Raw genomic sequence first — 15,410 nt, forward strand, 5'->3', positions numbered from 1 at the left:
ATCCAGGTTATCAAGGTTTCAACGGTAGTGGTTCAATTCCCACTGCTTCCTGATGTGTGGCCCACTTAAACTTTGGATCTGCTTCGTTTTTGGGCTGGGGCTTAAAATGATATGGAAAATGGATGGAAGGTGTAGTTCTGACACATAAATCGTGGTGGGTCCACAAAAGATCCATACTTCAAAAAGGAAATGCGGAAAGGAAGCGCATTGGCGGGTGTACCGCACACCACCGACCTAGCTAGTGCATTGACGTCACTAAGTTCTGTGGGTCCCATCATGAGGTATGTATTATATCTAAACCGTTCATCCATTTGGTGAGATCGTCTTAAGTCTTGATCAAAAAAATAAGGCATATAAAAAATCAAGTGGACCACACTATATTTTTGAAGTGGGAATTGGACGTCTATCATTGAAACCCTTTTGGGGTCACAGAAGTTTTGGATTAATATGATATTTGTTTTTCCTCTTCATCCAGGTCTTTGCGACCTTATGAACGGATTGATGGAAAATAAATGTTATGGTGTGCCCTACGAATATTTTAACGATGAAAATTATTATCCCATTGTTATTTATAGTGTGGTCCAGTTGAGCTTTGGATATGATTCATTTTTGGGCTAATGATATAAAATGATCTAGAAAAATAGATGAACGGTGAGGATATGATAAACACATTATTTTGGGGCCATGTAACTTTGATCTTCTTTGAACCGTTGGTATAACTCAAAGCACGAGGAGCGTCAGCGCTCGTCTTGGTACGACACGTACCCACATTAGCTAGATTGGTGGTGTTGTGCACTAGCATGTAGAGCTGGGCATCGGACTGAGTCAGATCGAATTGGGTCCAACTCGACTCGGTTTGATATTTGCAGGGCTTTACTCGAACTTGATTCGATCCGGCATCGAAATCGGGTCATTGGACTCGAACCCGATCCGAACTCTGTTGGCTTGAGCCGATCCGAGTCCGACTCGGATAGGAAACCTGAGTCGGATCGGATTAGGCAATGTTTGGATCGTCATTTTTTTCAACGGTGTAGGAATCATTATTCTCATTATTTCTTATGGTGCGTTCTACTTAATTATTGGATATATTTAAAATTTAGTATCAACCCCTAAAATGATATGGAAAAACTGATGGACGGTGTAGATAAACCAAAATATTCAAGATGAGCCCCACACAAGCTCACACCAGCTTATAGCTTCCTGGAGAAGCTTCAAGTCTTATAGCTTCCTGAAGAAGCTTCAAGTACAGTGCTACTGCTGCTTAGCTGACATTGATTATATCAACTCTAGGTACGTGTCGTGCCAAGAGGAGCACTGACGCTCCTCGAGCTCTGAGTTGTACAAACGGTGGGACACTACTTAAGTGACGTCACCAAGTTCTGTGGGCCCCACTATGATGTATGTGTTGTATCTACCCCGTCCATCCATTTTGAGATATCATTTTAGAATATGAACAAAGGAATGAAGCAAATAAAATTTTGTAGTGGACCCCACCACAGAAGACAGTGTGGAGAGTGATTCCCACCGTTGAAACTATCCTACAGCCCACCATAATGTTTATTTGAAATCTAACCTGTTCAAAAGTTAAAAAAGACATGAAAGAAGGGAAAACACAAATATCAGGTTGATCTAAAACTCTTGTGGGTGTCACTGCCCCACTATTTTCTCTGTCGGGGTCCATTGGAGCTTTGGATTTAACTCATTCTTTGGATCTTGCCCTAAAATGATCTCTCCAAATGGATGGACGGCGTAGATACAAAACATACATCATGCTGGGGCCCACGAAATTTAGTGATGTCACTTCAGTAGCGACTCTCGCTACTCAACCTGTCAGTAGCTAATCCGTGCCCGATTAGAGAGAGAAAGAGTTGCAGAGAGAGAGATAGAGAGAGAGAAAGAGAGAGATATATAGAGAGAGAGAGAGAGAGAGATTTACCCGGCCAGTAGAGATCGGGATCGGGACGATTTGGGGATTCTGGATCTGCCGTGGTGAGCATTCTTCAGGTGCGGGTAGGGACATGGTAGGGTAAAAAACAGGCTGCAAAGGAGGGTTCGAAATCTGCGGGTGCGGGTAGGGTAGGGTAGAGAAGGAAGGATTTGGGAATTTAGGGTTTGGAGTGTCGGCGAGCGTTCTTTGGGTGCAGTTAGGGTAAGGTAAAAAAAAAGGGTCAGGTAAAACTTTAAAGTAAAAAAATAAATATATATAACCTAATAAATACGGTCCGGATTGGATTGGTCTGAATCGGATCCAATTGGATTGGATTACGGATCTGGTCAGTTCAGAATAGGCGCTATCCGTACCCGACCCGAAAATGTTTCGGATCTGGATGGGGCTACCCGATCCTGACCGATGTAGACCATCAGTTCTGTTCGAATCAATCAGGTCGGATCAGGTCTGATCGGGTCGGATCCACCGGATCGGATCTAAAATGCCCAGCTCTACTGGCATGTGCTTCCGGGATTGTTTACTCCCCTGCCCCCTGGCTTGTGGTCGGTGCTCTGTGAGCCCCACTATGATGTATGTGTTTCATCCATGCTGTTCATCCATTTTTATAGATAATATTAGGTCTTGGTCCCAAAAATGAGAGGAATATAAATCTTTGGTGGACCACACCACAGGAAAATAATAGTAATTGGATATCCACCATTAAAATCCTCCTAAGGCTCACTGAACCGTTTATTTTACATCCATTCTGTTGATTAGGTCATATAGACCCAGGTGAAGGGAAAAACAAATATCAGCCTAATCCAAAACTTTTATGGCCCCCAAAAGTTTTTTAACGGTCAACGTTCATTCAACACTGTTTCTTGTAATGTGGTCCACTTGAGATTGATATTTCTCATTTTTTATTTTATATCATCAAATGATCTAGAAAAATAGATGGACGGAGTGTATGAAACACATACACCATAGCGGGTCCCACAGAGCTCCGACTACCAGCCATTGGCTGGTGGCGGTCCGATTCCGTGATTTTCTCAACCGGTGTCAGCTGATGTCAACGTGTTCCAATGAGGAGCGACGGCTCACGAATCCCCGCTCCGTTCGGGAGCGGAATAGGTGTTACCTTGGAAGAATGGGTGTTACCCTTATTATCTGTGGCCGATCTTAATTAATATACTGTATATCCACGCCGTCCATCCGTTTTTATAGACTATTTCATGATGTTATCTCAAAAATTAATTATACCGAAATCTTGGTAGACCACACCAATGAAAAGAGTGGTGAATGACCATTAAAATCTTTTTTAGGTCCAAAAAAAGTTTTGGATTAATAGAATCGTTTAATTTTTTAGAAAAAAAAAATCTTAAAATGGGATACAAAAAGGATGGACAGTGTGGATATAAAATAAATCATTGAGGTGGACCCCACTATAAGGGTAACAACCACTAAGGTGTTTCTCGGTAACACCTAATCCGCTCCTTACCCCTAAAGCACCGACGTTCCGCACTCATAAAGTTGGAAGCGGATTTGCTGGTGTACCTCACACCAGCTTTATAGCTGCGGTACTGACGTTAGTAAGTTCTGTGGGTCTTATCATGATCATGAGGTATGTATTATATCCAAACCGTCCATCAATTTTAAGAGCTCGTATCATGCTTGAGATGAAATATAAGACATATCTAACTATCAAGTAAACCACACTACAAAAGGAAGTGGGGGATTGAACGTCTACCATTGAAACCCTTAGTGGGGTCACAGAAGTTTTGGATCAATATAAAATTTCTTTTTCCTCTTCATTCAGGCCTTTTTAACCTTATGAACAGATTGGATGGAAAATAAACGTTATAGGGGGCCCTACGAAAAGTTTAATGGTGAAAATAATCATCTCCACTGCTATTTTTGGTGTGGTCCAGATGATCATCGGATATAATTCATATTTTTCATAATGCTCTAAAATAATCTCTAAAAATAGATGAACGGTGTAGATATAATAAATAAATCACTGTAGGGTCCATGTAACTTTGATCTCCTTTGAACCGTTCGTACAACTCGGAGCTCGAGGAGCGTCAGTGCTCGTCTTCGCGCGACACGTACCTACAGGAGCTATATAGCTGGTGTGTAGTACACCAGGCAATCCGCTTCCATAAAAGTTGTCGAATTGAAGAGTAGAAAAAGAGGCTTGTGAAGGAGAAAAAGCCAGGGAAGACTATCGACAGAGTCAATACACAAGATGTTGGGTGTATCTTCTCTATTTCTCCTTCTGCTTTCAACTTTATCAGAAGTTGGGTTTTCCCAAAATACCCTTAAGCTTAGCAGAGATGACTTCCCACCAGGCTTTCTTTTCGGTGCTGGAACCTCAGCTTTTCAGGTATGCCTCTCTCTCTAATGGAAAGTGTCATTTTCATCCTTATAGGTGTAATTTTGTAATAATGATTTATTTTTTAATGACCAAGTTGCCCTTTTGTGGGAGCATTTGATGCAGGTTGAAGGTGCAGTAGCTGAGGATGGAAGGACTCCGAGTGTTTGGGACACTTTCACTCACGAAGGTCTGTGTGAATCCCTAAAGTACACGTGGCATGATGATGCGTCAATCGAAACTGTCCATCTACGGGCCTCGCAATGGATTCGGATGGAAAATGGTTCAGATACGCATGGATCTCATGGGAAACGGATTAGCTGCTCCCCTGCCACCCGCCAATGGCTGATGGTCAATGCTCTGTGGGCCCCATCATGATGTATGTGTTTCATCCATGCCGTCGATCTATTTTTCTAGATCATTTTATAGTACGAGACCAGAAATTAGGTATATCCCAATATCAAGTCGACCACTTTACAAGATGCAGTGTTGAATGAACGTAGACCATTAAAAACTTTTTGGGGGCCATGAAAGTTTTGGATTAAGCCGATCTTTTTTTTCCCCATTAATCTGGGTCTATATGACCTAATCAATAGATTGGATGTCAAATAAAAAGTACAGTGGGCCTCAGGAGGATTTTAATGGTGGATATCCAATCACTATTGTTTTCCTGTGGTGTGGTCCACTTGATGTTTATATCCCTAGAATTTTTTGGTGTCAAGCCCTAAAATGATCTGTAAAAATGGATGAACGGAATGGATGACACATATACATCATGGTGGAGCCCACAGAGCACCGACCGTCAGCCATCGGGCTGGTGGCAGGGGAGTAGGCAATCCGTTTACCTGCGCTGGATGCTAGGTGGGGCTCACCGTAATGTTTGTGAGAAATCCACCCCGTCCATCCGTTTTGCGAGCTCATTTCAGGTCATGCGACTGAAACGGAAGCGTATCCAAAACTCTAAGCGGACCACACGAGAGTAAAAAGTGGGACGGTTAAAACCTTCATAGGATACCATGAAGATCATACGGCCTGGCCATACCAATGTTTCAATATCTCAAATCCCTAGTATTTCTTATCATGTGGCCCACTTGAGTTTTGGATCCGCCTCTGTTTTAGTTTCATGTTCTAAAATGAGTTCACGAAACGGATGGTCGGAATTAATTTCTCCACCCACCTGCGGATGCGGATTAGCTACTGTCAGGTTGAGTAGCGATAGTCGCTTCTGAAGTGATGTCAAGTTCCGTGGCCCTACTGCACCGTCCATCCATTTTAAAGATTATTTTAGGGCATGAACCAAATATGGAAACAAATTCAAAGCTGCAGTAGACACACCGGAAAACAGTGGAGAGAGTGACGCCCGCCGTTGAAACTTTGGTACGGTCCATCATTATGTTTATTTGAGATCCAATCTGTTCATAAGTTAACACACATCAACGAAGGGGAAAAAACAAATATAAGCTTGATCTAAAACTTTTGTGGCGTTTAGAAGTATTTAATGGTGGCCATCGTTCTCTCCACTGTTTTATGTGGTGGGGTCCACTTGAGATTTGGATCTGACTCATTCTTTAGGTCATACCCTAAAATGATCTCTCCGAATGGATGGACGGTGTGGATACAAAACATATATCATGGTGGGACCCATAGGTCTTTGTGTCCTATTCGGCGAGTTGGATGGCTAACAAACATTACAGTGGGACTTATGAAGTTTTTAATGGCAGACATTTAATCACCACTATTTCTTATGGTGTAGTTTACCTGAATTTGGATTCGTCTCATTTTTTGGCTCATGCCCTAAAATGATCAGTCAAAATGGATGTACTGTGAGGATAAAACGCACGCATCGTGGTGGGGCCACGGAGCATGGACTAGCACCGAACCGGCTAACAGATGATAAACCCAATGTTAACCGTACATCCCAATAATCAAGCCCATACAAAATTTAGATGGGTCAAACTGCTTAAAAACTCTATATTCACGTTGTGTGCCCCACTTGAGTGATGGAAGGGCCTAATGTTTTGTTACGGGTAAAATTGGCCTGACCAAAGAGAAGAGGTCGGCTCGGACAACTCAACAGGACATGAGGTTAGCCAGCGCTGGTCATGACTAATGAGCTCCTCAATGGCCAAGGTAGAGATGTTGACTAAAACCAGTTCGGCTCGGCACCTCTGCTTGGCCTCGCCAAACCAGCTCGGCTCGACACCTCTGCTCGGCCTCGCCAGCTCAGCTCAGTCTCAGTAGGTCAGCTCGGCCTTAACATTTCAGCTCCACCTCAATAGGTCTACTCGGCCTCGGCAGGTCGGCTCGGCCTCGACAGTCAGCTCGGCTCGGGCAAATCAGTTAGGTACGAGATTCTCTTCCAGTAACACACGATAGGAGTAACCGCCCACAACGTGATTCTTGCGTAACTGCCGGCATCCATCACTCTCTGTCATCTTGTGTAATGGCTAAATTTGTGCCTGGAATTACGGAATACACTGTCATATCTTCACTATAAATAAGAGTCCCATTTACATTGGAAGGACCAGGGTTCTTCGGAGGCACCTAGCATGGAGTGGAGGGTGATCCAGATTTTGTCATCAAGTGAACTAGATTTTATCATCAATATTTTTGGCGCCGTCTGTGGGAAATGAAATAAAAGACCGTTCCTACTCTACCAAAAAAACCGTAATGGCGAAAGCAAAGAAGAAAGCTCCAGATGTCATTGTTGCAGCCTAGCGAGAGCTCTTCCAGAATCATTTGTTGCAGCCAAGTTAGATTTGTTCCTCGACAGCTCAGCTCGGCCTCGGCAGGTTAGCTTGGCCTCGGCAGCTCAGCTCGACCTTAACAGCTTGGCCCGACCAAGTCAGAGCATTTGCTGCGGTCAAGTCAGAGCTCTTCCTGGAGCATTTGCTGCGGCCAAGTTAGAACACTTCCTTTCTTCATGGAGCACTTCCTGAAGCTTTTATTGCAGCCACGTCAGATCTCTTCCTGAAGCATCTGTGGAGCCAAGCCAGATCTCTTTCAGAATCATTTGCTGCAGCCAAGTCAGAGCTCTTCCTTGACAGGCTTGCTCGGCCTCAACAGGTCAGTTCGGCCTCGACAGTTTAGCTTGGCTTCAACAGGCCTGCTCAACTTTGACAGGTTAGCTCAGCCTCGCCATGTCAGTTCGGTCTCAACATGTCAGCTCGGCTCACCCTCAGCAGGCTAGCTTGGCCTCAGTAGAGCAGCTTGACCTCAACAAGTCAGTTCAACCTCAGTCAGCTCAGCTTGGCCTCAGCAGCTCAGCTTAACCTCAACAGACCCGCTCAGCCTGGACAGGTTAGCTCGGCCGCGATATGTCAGCTCCGCTCAGCCTTCGCAGGCCAGCTTAGCCTCACCAAAGCAGCTTGACTTCAACAAGTCATGTCAAACTCGGTCAGCTCAGCTCGGCCTCGGCAGCTCAGCTTGATCTCAACAGGCCCGCTCAGCCTTAACAGGTTAGCTCGGCTTCGGCATGTCTGTTCGGGCTCAACAGGTCAGCTCGGCCTCGACAGTTCATCTTGGCCTCGGCAGAGCAACTTAGCCTCATCAGGTCAACTCGACCTCAACAGGCCCGCTCGGCCTCACCAGGTCAGCTCACCTCGGTCTTAATAGGTTAGCTCGACCTCGGTCAGCTTAGCTCGGCCTCAACAGGCCCGCTCGGCCTTGACAGGTTAGCTTGACCTCAACAGGTCATTTCAACCTCGGTCAACTCAGCTCGGCCTCAACAGCTTAGCTTGGCCTCAACAGGCCTGCTCAACCTTAACAGGTTAGCTCGGCCTCGACATGTCAGCTACGCTCAGCCTCCGCAGGCCAGCTTAGCCTCAGCAGAACAGCTCGACCTCAACAGGTCATGTCAACCTCGATCAGCTCAGCTCGTCCTCGGCAGCTCAACTTGGCCTCAACAGGCCCGCTCAGCCTTGACAGGTTAGCTTGGCCTCGACAGTTCAGCTTGGCCTCATTAGGTTAACTCGAACTCAACAAGCCCGCTCGACCTCACCAGGTCAACTCACCTCAGTCTCAACAGGTCAGGTCAGGTCAGCTCGGCCTCAACAGGCCCGCTCAGCCTTGACAGATTAGCTCAGCCTCGGCATGTCAGTTCGACGTCGGGAGGTCAGCTCGGCCTATACAGTTCAATTTAGCTTGGCCTCGGCAGAGCAACTTGGCCTCATCAGGTCAACTTGACCTCAACAGGCCTGCTCGGCCTCACTAGGTCAGCTCACCTCGGTCTCAACAGGTCAACTCGACCTCGGTCAGCTCAGCTCGGCCTCAACAGGCCCGCTTAGCCTTGATAGGTTAGTTCGGCCTCGGCATGTCAGTTCGGCCTCGACAGTTCAACTTGGCCTCAGCAGAGCAGCTCGGCCTCATCAGGTCAACTCGGCCTCAACAGGCCCGCTCGGCTTCAGTCAAGTCCACTTGGCCTCGACAGTTTAGGTTGGCCTCGGCAGAGCAACTCGGCCTTATCAGGTCAACTCGGCCTCAACAGGCCTGCTCGGTCTCAACAGGCCCGCTCGGCCTCACCAGGTTAGCTCGGCCTCGGTCAGCTCACCTCAGTCTTAACAGGTCAGCTCGACCTCGGTCAGCTCAGCTCGGCCTCAACAGGCCCTCTCAGCCTCGACAGGTTAGCTCGGCCTCGGCATGTCAGTTCGGCCTCGACATGTCAGCTCAACTCGGCCTCAGCAGGCCAGCTTGGCCTCAACAGAGCAACTCGACCTCAATAGGTCAGCTCAACTCGGCCTCGGCAGCTCAGCTTGGCCTCAACAGGCCCGCTCGGCCTTGACAGGTTAGCCTGGCCTCGGCATGTCAGTTTGGCCTTGGCATAATAGCTCGGCCTCGGCAGCTCTGCTCGACCTCGGTCAGCTCAGCTCGATCCTAGTCGACTCAACTCGACCTCGGTCAGGTCAACTCAGCTTGAACAGGTCAGCTCGGCCTCGACAGCTAACCTCAACAATAAGACTCATCGGCCAACTCGGAGCTCGACATTAAATACTGAGCGACGTTTCGACTAAAAGACATGGGGGGCTCTTATCTCGCCTATGGGATGCTAAACGTATGAAGGTCTACTACTCCCGGGGACTCAAGAGGTCATTTGACTAGGAGCGCGTCGACTGGCCGACCTACTTGACAAGGGTGATCTCTCTTTCTAAAAGGGAAAAAAGTCCTCTACCATGAATTCTACTATGGAAGAGCTTCCCCAAATCGGGAAGAAAATATCTTTTTCTACAATCTGAGCTACACGAACTACTGAGGACTTCTCTTAGTGTAAGGAAAAAACAGTCCTCACCAGTCGTTCGACCCTTAAAGAAGAGGTCGGACCACTAATTGGTAACGCTATTCGAATCGCGCGATCTACAATGAGGATCTCATAGTACAAGAGAAAATAATCATCCTAAGGAAACTGCTTGGCTCCTCATGAAGGGGTCATTGCAGCCAACCCATCTGTTTAACAAAAGCAAATGACAAGATCAACTGGGAAGCAAGAGCTCACTCCAACGCTCCTACTCATCTAAAATGTCCGACCTCAACAAAACCAACTTACTTTACAAACCCGCTAGGCGAGCTCAAAAGTAGGGGGCTTACTGTTACGGGTAAAAATGGCCTGACCAAAGAGAAGAGGTCGGCTCGGACAGCTCCGCAAGATATGAGGTCAACCAGCGCTGATTATGATTAATGAGCTCCTCAATGGCCAAGGCAGAGATGTCGGCCAAAACCAGCTCGGCTCGGCACCTCTGCTTGGCCTCGCCAAACCAGCTCAGCTCGGCACCTCTGCTTGGCCTCGCCAGCTCAGCTCAGCTTCAGTAGGTCAGCTCGGCCTTAACATTTCAGTTCCGCCTCAACAGGTCTACCCGGCCTCGGTAGTTTAGCTCGACCTCGGCAGGTCGGCTCGGCTGGTCAGCTCGGCCTCGACAGGTCAGCTTGGCTCGGCCTCGGTCAACTCGGCTGGGGCAGATCAGTTAGGTACGAGATTCTCTTCCAGTAACGCATGATAGGAGTAACTGCCCACGACGTGATTCTTGCGTAACTGCTGGCATCCATCACTTTCTGTCATCTTGTGTAATGGCTAAAATTATGCCTGGAATTACAGAATACACTGTCATATCTTCACTATAAATAAGAGTCCCATCTACATTGGAAGGACTAGGGTTCTTCGGAGGCACCTAGCATGGAGTGGAGGGTGATCCAGATTTTGTCATCAAGTGATCCAGATTTTATCATCAACATGTTTCATCCTGATGAGGTGCCTCTCATGAATCGATTGGCTGACATGCACATGGCATTTTTGGTAACGCAGACAGTATAGTTTTCAACGGTGAGTGCCTCGGTCTCTATTGCTCTCGGTGATCCGTCCGGGCAAGGATCCGTGGGGCCTACGTTGATGTAAATATTTTATCCACGCGGTTTATCGTTTTTCTCGTATAATTTTAAGATATGATCCAAAAAATAAGGCAGGTACAGGTATTAAGTGGAATTAAGTGAAAGCACCAAAAGCTTGCCTGATACAAAACTTTTGCGGCCACACAAATGTTTCACTGGTGGTCACTGAATCCCCACTGTTTCCTCACGTATGGCCGGCTTGAGTTTTGGATCTATTCGATTTTTGGTCTATTGTCCTAAAATGATCCGGAAAGACGGATGGACGGAGTAGATTTCTCGTAAACATCACGCTGGGCCCCACCTAGCATTTCCTGCGAAAGGCTTCAGCAAGAGATCCGCATCCTTATGGATTTTAGGGTTATTTTTGACATCTGGGCCGAAAATGGGCAGTCTCAGCTGATGGACGGTTTGGATAGCACATAAGCTACACTTTGGCCCGACACAGCTCGAACGTATGGAAACTTACATACGTCCCGACCTAAGTCGGCTCGGGTGTTCGGGCCCACCAATTGTTATGTAAGTTAGACTGGGCTATATATTGGGCCTTAAGCTGAGGCAAGCCCAGAGCATTCTTTAGTCACTGACTGTTTCCCATGCATGCGGCACGTGTGTGATGATGTGGACCGTACATCCCTTGATCTCCGCGGTTAACTGGCTACTGACAATAGATTTCGTCCATCGGACCATCTAAACCATCTAGCAGACAGATCATTTGTACGCATCAATTAAACGGCTAGAATTGCCCAAGCGTTGTGACTACCTTACCATGGCCCACTCGCTATTGGAAATACCAATTGAATGGTATAGATCTCATTGCAGTCCACAAATTGAAAGGTTACGATTTTTCTAACAATGAGACTTATGAGGGATGTCCCGTCCACACTGGGATCTAGCAGACCAATGGTCTCGATCAACGAATCACGGGCCCCATACTTTCAAATTCCTCCTTTTCCTTTGTTTATTTGTTGAAACGAAATCCAAGATATGTGAAAATTTGCAGGGAAAATGGTGGACAATAGCACAGCAGACGTAGCTGCAGATCAATACCACAAATATAAGGTACATCGAAAAATTAGGCGACTGACACCATCTGAAAAGGTCTAAAATCATTTAACCACTAAGTCGACTAGTGTTGACTACCTATGTTTTGGAATGGCCTATTTTTTGGGATGCCCCTTAATCCATAGGGCCTGCATATGATGAACGGATTGGATAGCATATAAATAACATGGTGGGCCAAGAAAAAATAATAATCTTATAGTGGTTGCCCTCCGTTACTGTTTCCTATGGTGTGGCCCACCAGAGTTATTTTGGTCTTTAGGCCTAAAATGGGTGACTGGGTTGCATCTGATGAACGGGTTGGATTGCTGGCACCAATCACGGTGGAGCCCACAGAGGTCAACACCAGGGGAATTCTGTCTCCCATATGCGTATGCTAAGGTTATAAGAGGGAAGAATCTGAGTCGACTCATACGGGTCAACTCGACTCAATCGAACCCCATCTGATTTGGTGCCATGAGTCACCCTCGAGTCAAGCCGATTCAGCCCTGACTCATGCGAGTCACAACTATGGCTGAAAGTCAGGCGGGTCGGGTTGGGTTGGGTTGGGTTGGGTCGGGTCGGGTCGGGTCGGTGCTCAACCCCAGCCCAACCCAATTCCTATACCTCAACACTAATCCAACCCAACCTCGGGTTAGGAATTCTCTCAACCCAAGCAAGCTTGGTCAGGCTAGTTGGGTGGATATATGCTAATATTTTTCATTATCACATTAGTCTATTATATTTTAATATATATCTTATTTTTTGTACCTATGGTTTTATTAATTATACATGTAATTATTTATTATAAAGAACTTCAAAAGTCGTGTTGTGCAGCATGCAATTTATTTGGGAGAGAGATCCAATGTATCTCGTTAGCTTGAGTTATCAGAAATGATGTAGACCAATGAGACCTGACTGCAGTAAAATTTCAAATGCCTTCAACACATACTATTCACACTCGATTATAACTTATAAGTAACTTATATATTGATCGAGTTAGGTCGGGCAACCCGAGACGTCAACTCAAGCCCGACCCAAGTTTTACGAGACCAACCCGAGACCTCAACCCAAGCCCGACCCAAGTTTTATGAGACCGAACCCAATACATCCTGCCCAAGCCCAACCCACTGTTGGGTCGGTCACAGGTCAGTCGAGTTGAACCGGCTCAACTTTCAGCCCTAGTCACAACTTGATTCAGGCCGAACGAGTCAGGTCGAGTCTTTTAACCATGGTATGTGTATTTGCATATGTATGTGGACGACTAACCTGTTGATTACAAGCCTTGCAGGAAGATGTGAAGCTGATGAGTGAGATGGGCCTTGATGTCTACAGATTTTCCATATCTTGGTCAAGGCTCCTCCCACGTGTGTATTTTTCCCCACATTTCTTTTTCTTACTTAGCCATATTAACCATTCATAGAAATTTTGTATGTCCAATGCGATTAACGTCCGCTTGATGCAGTTGGAAGAGGAGCCGTTAATCCTAAAGGTGTCCAGTACTACAACAATCTCATCAATGAGCTGGTCAACCATGGTATTCTTCTTCGTCTTCTTCTTCTTCCAATCTAATGAGTTGATTGGCCTGATCTTTTAATCTCACCATATAAAGTGAGGGCCTGACCTGATGTACGGAGTGGATGTCCCACACCCATTTCGTTTTCCTGTTGGATGCAGGAATTCAACCACATATTACCATCTACCATGAGGATCTCCCTCAAATACTTCAAGATGAATATGGAGGATGGCTAAGCCCAAAGATAGTGTAAGTTGAATAGTTCTACCAACTAATAATCCCACACGTGCTAGCATGGCACATGTGAATAACGTCCAATCCATGCATCAAGCTCCACAAGTAGATCTACCCGTACGAAAGACATTCCAGGCCGTGTATCAGGCTGGCCATAAATGTGGACAGTTGGCAAGTACTTTTTGGTGGGGTCCACCTGATGCATGGCTCAGATGTCCGGGACATGTGTCATGCTGGCATTTAGAAGAACAATGATAATATTAATTGGCTTTGATTTGATTCAGGGAGGATTTTACAGCCTATACAGATGCATGCTTTAGGGAATTTGGTGATAGGGTGGCCCACTGGACCACCCTAAATGAACCCAATGTCGCAGCCCTTGGAGCTTACGACAGTGGGACCTTTCCACCTGGGCGATGCTCCTATCCATTTGGCGTGAAATGCACAGTTGGCAACTCCTCTGTGGAGCCGTACATAGTAGTCCACCATTACTTGCTGGCACATGCATCAGCTGCAGCTTTGTATAGAGAAAAATACCAAGTGAGTTCTTTGATTACTACGTTGCCTGCTTGCACATGGTCGTACGATAAAGCTTGTATACACGTAGGAGAGAGATCCAATCCATCCATCAAGTTGGTCGGATCTTATATATGTTTTCCCAAGAATAAATCTGGTTCGTTCAGTACGTAGGCCCCACAATATTGGAAACATGTGGATGGGATAGAAAACTTCAACCAAGTTTTTCAGAGCCATACATTTGTTTTGCTGACTATAACCCACCTAACCAATGGATGGGCTTAGATGGATGGATTGGGATGTTAGACCTACCATGCATGCAATGATGGCATGTGTGGCATGTATGCAAGAGCTTTATTGCACAGACATTTGAGTTTAGGAAAGCTGGCTCATTAAAATTACTCTTTCATAATTAAAAAAAAGTTCTTACAGGGAATGAGTACCTTCGGTAAAATATTCTAATGAAAGTTTTTTTTTCAAAGATGGTGTGATTTTTTAAAATTACAACAATTGTATTAGGATGAATGTGATTGACCAACATTGTCACTATTGATTGGATGGCTAAAATCATCAAATAAATAGGAATGGGCAACCAAAGGTGGGACCCACCTTCGATGTGGGTCGTCCATCATGCGGGGCCACCTTTTATGCCGACCATCTATCGGCCCAACTTCGATGTGGACCAACCTTCATGTGGGCCACCTTTGACGTGGGTCATCCATCATTTGGGGCCACTTTTGATGTCCATTGTCCATCGGGCAGGGCTCACCTTCAACCTGGACGATCCATCAAGTTTGCCAACCTTGAATATGGGTCGTCCATCAAGCAAGACATTGGATGTGGACCATTCAAGTGGGGCCCACTTGACGTGGACCATCCATCATGCAGGGCCAAACTCGATGTGGGCCATCAATCATGTGAGGCTCACCTTTGATGTGAACCATTCATTATGTGGGCCCACCTTGATGTGGACCATCTATCTTGTGGGGCCCCACCTTCAATATGGTTTATTCATCATGTGGGCCACCTTTGATATCAATCACCGATCATGTAGGCACACCTTCAATGCCCAACAACCATCACGTGGGTCTCACCTTTGATGTGGACCATCTATCGTGTGCTACATACCTTCAACATGGGTCGTTTAGGCCCACTTTCGATGTCAACCGTCCATGATTTGGGCACACCTTTAATGTCCATAATCCATCATCTGGGTCCCACCTTTGATGTGGATCATTTGTCGTGCGCGGCCCACCTCCTTAGATGTCAACCATCTATCATGTGAACCCACCTTCAATGTCAACTATCCATCAGGTGGGCCTAATTTCAATGTCCCCCATCCATTATGAGGGTCCCACCTTTGATGTGGTGCATCTATGTATATGGCCTTCCTTGGATGTGATTGGAGAGATTGTAAAGAGAAGAAAAGTAAA

At 46.1% G+C, this 15,410-nt stretch overlaps 1 protein-coding gene across 4 annotated transcripts in view; it reads left to right on the top strand.

Moving 5' to 3' along the window:
- The first annotated feature begins 4,097 nt into the window (after nt 1-4,097).
- Nucleotides 4,098-15,410, top strand: part of LOC131231549 (beta-glucosidase 22-like) — a 92,775-nt gene continuing 81,462 nt past the window's right edge. For 3 of the 4 annotated variants that reach the window (XR_009164428.1, XR_009164429.1, XM_058227770.1), the window contains exons 1-7: nt 4,102-4,310; nt 4,425-4,488; nt 11,674-11,732; nt 13,003-13,078; nt 13,177-13,248; nt 13,389-13,476; nt 13,746-14,001. Coding sequence is in view for 2 of the 4 variants with exons in the window: in XM_058227770.1 (XP_058083753.1) it covers nt 4,173-4,310; nt 4,425-4,488; nt 11,674-11,732; nt 13,003-13,078; nt 13,177-13,248; nt 13,389-13,476; nt 13,746-14,001 (753 nt within the window). In the remaining 2 variants the exon portion in view is untranslated. Of the gene's footprint in view, nt 4,311-4,424; nt 4,489-11,673; nt 11,733-13,002; nt 13,079-13,176; nt 13,249-13,388; nt 13,477-13,745; nt 14,002-15,410 lie in introns of all 4 variants that reach the window. The other variant, XM_058227767.1, reaches the window with a different exon arrangement.

The sequence above is a fragment of the Magnolia sinica genome, chromosome 17 (genome assembly GCF_029962835.1).
Source record: "Magnolia sinica isolate HGM2019 chromosome 17, MsV1, whole genome shotgun sequence".
In the NCBI taxonomy this organism is placed as follows: Eukaryota; Viridiplantae; Streptophyta; class Magnoliopsida; order Magnoliales; family Magnoliaceae; genus Magnolia; species Magnolia sinica.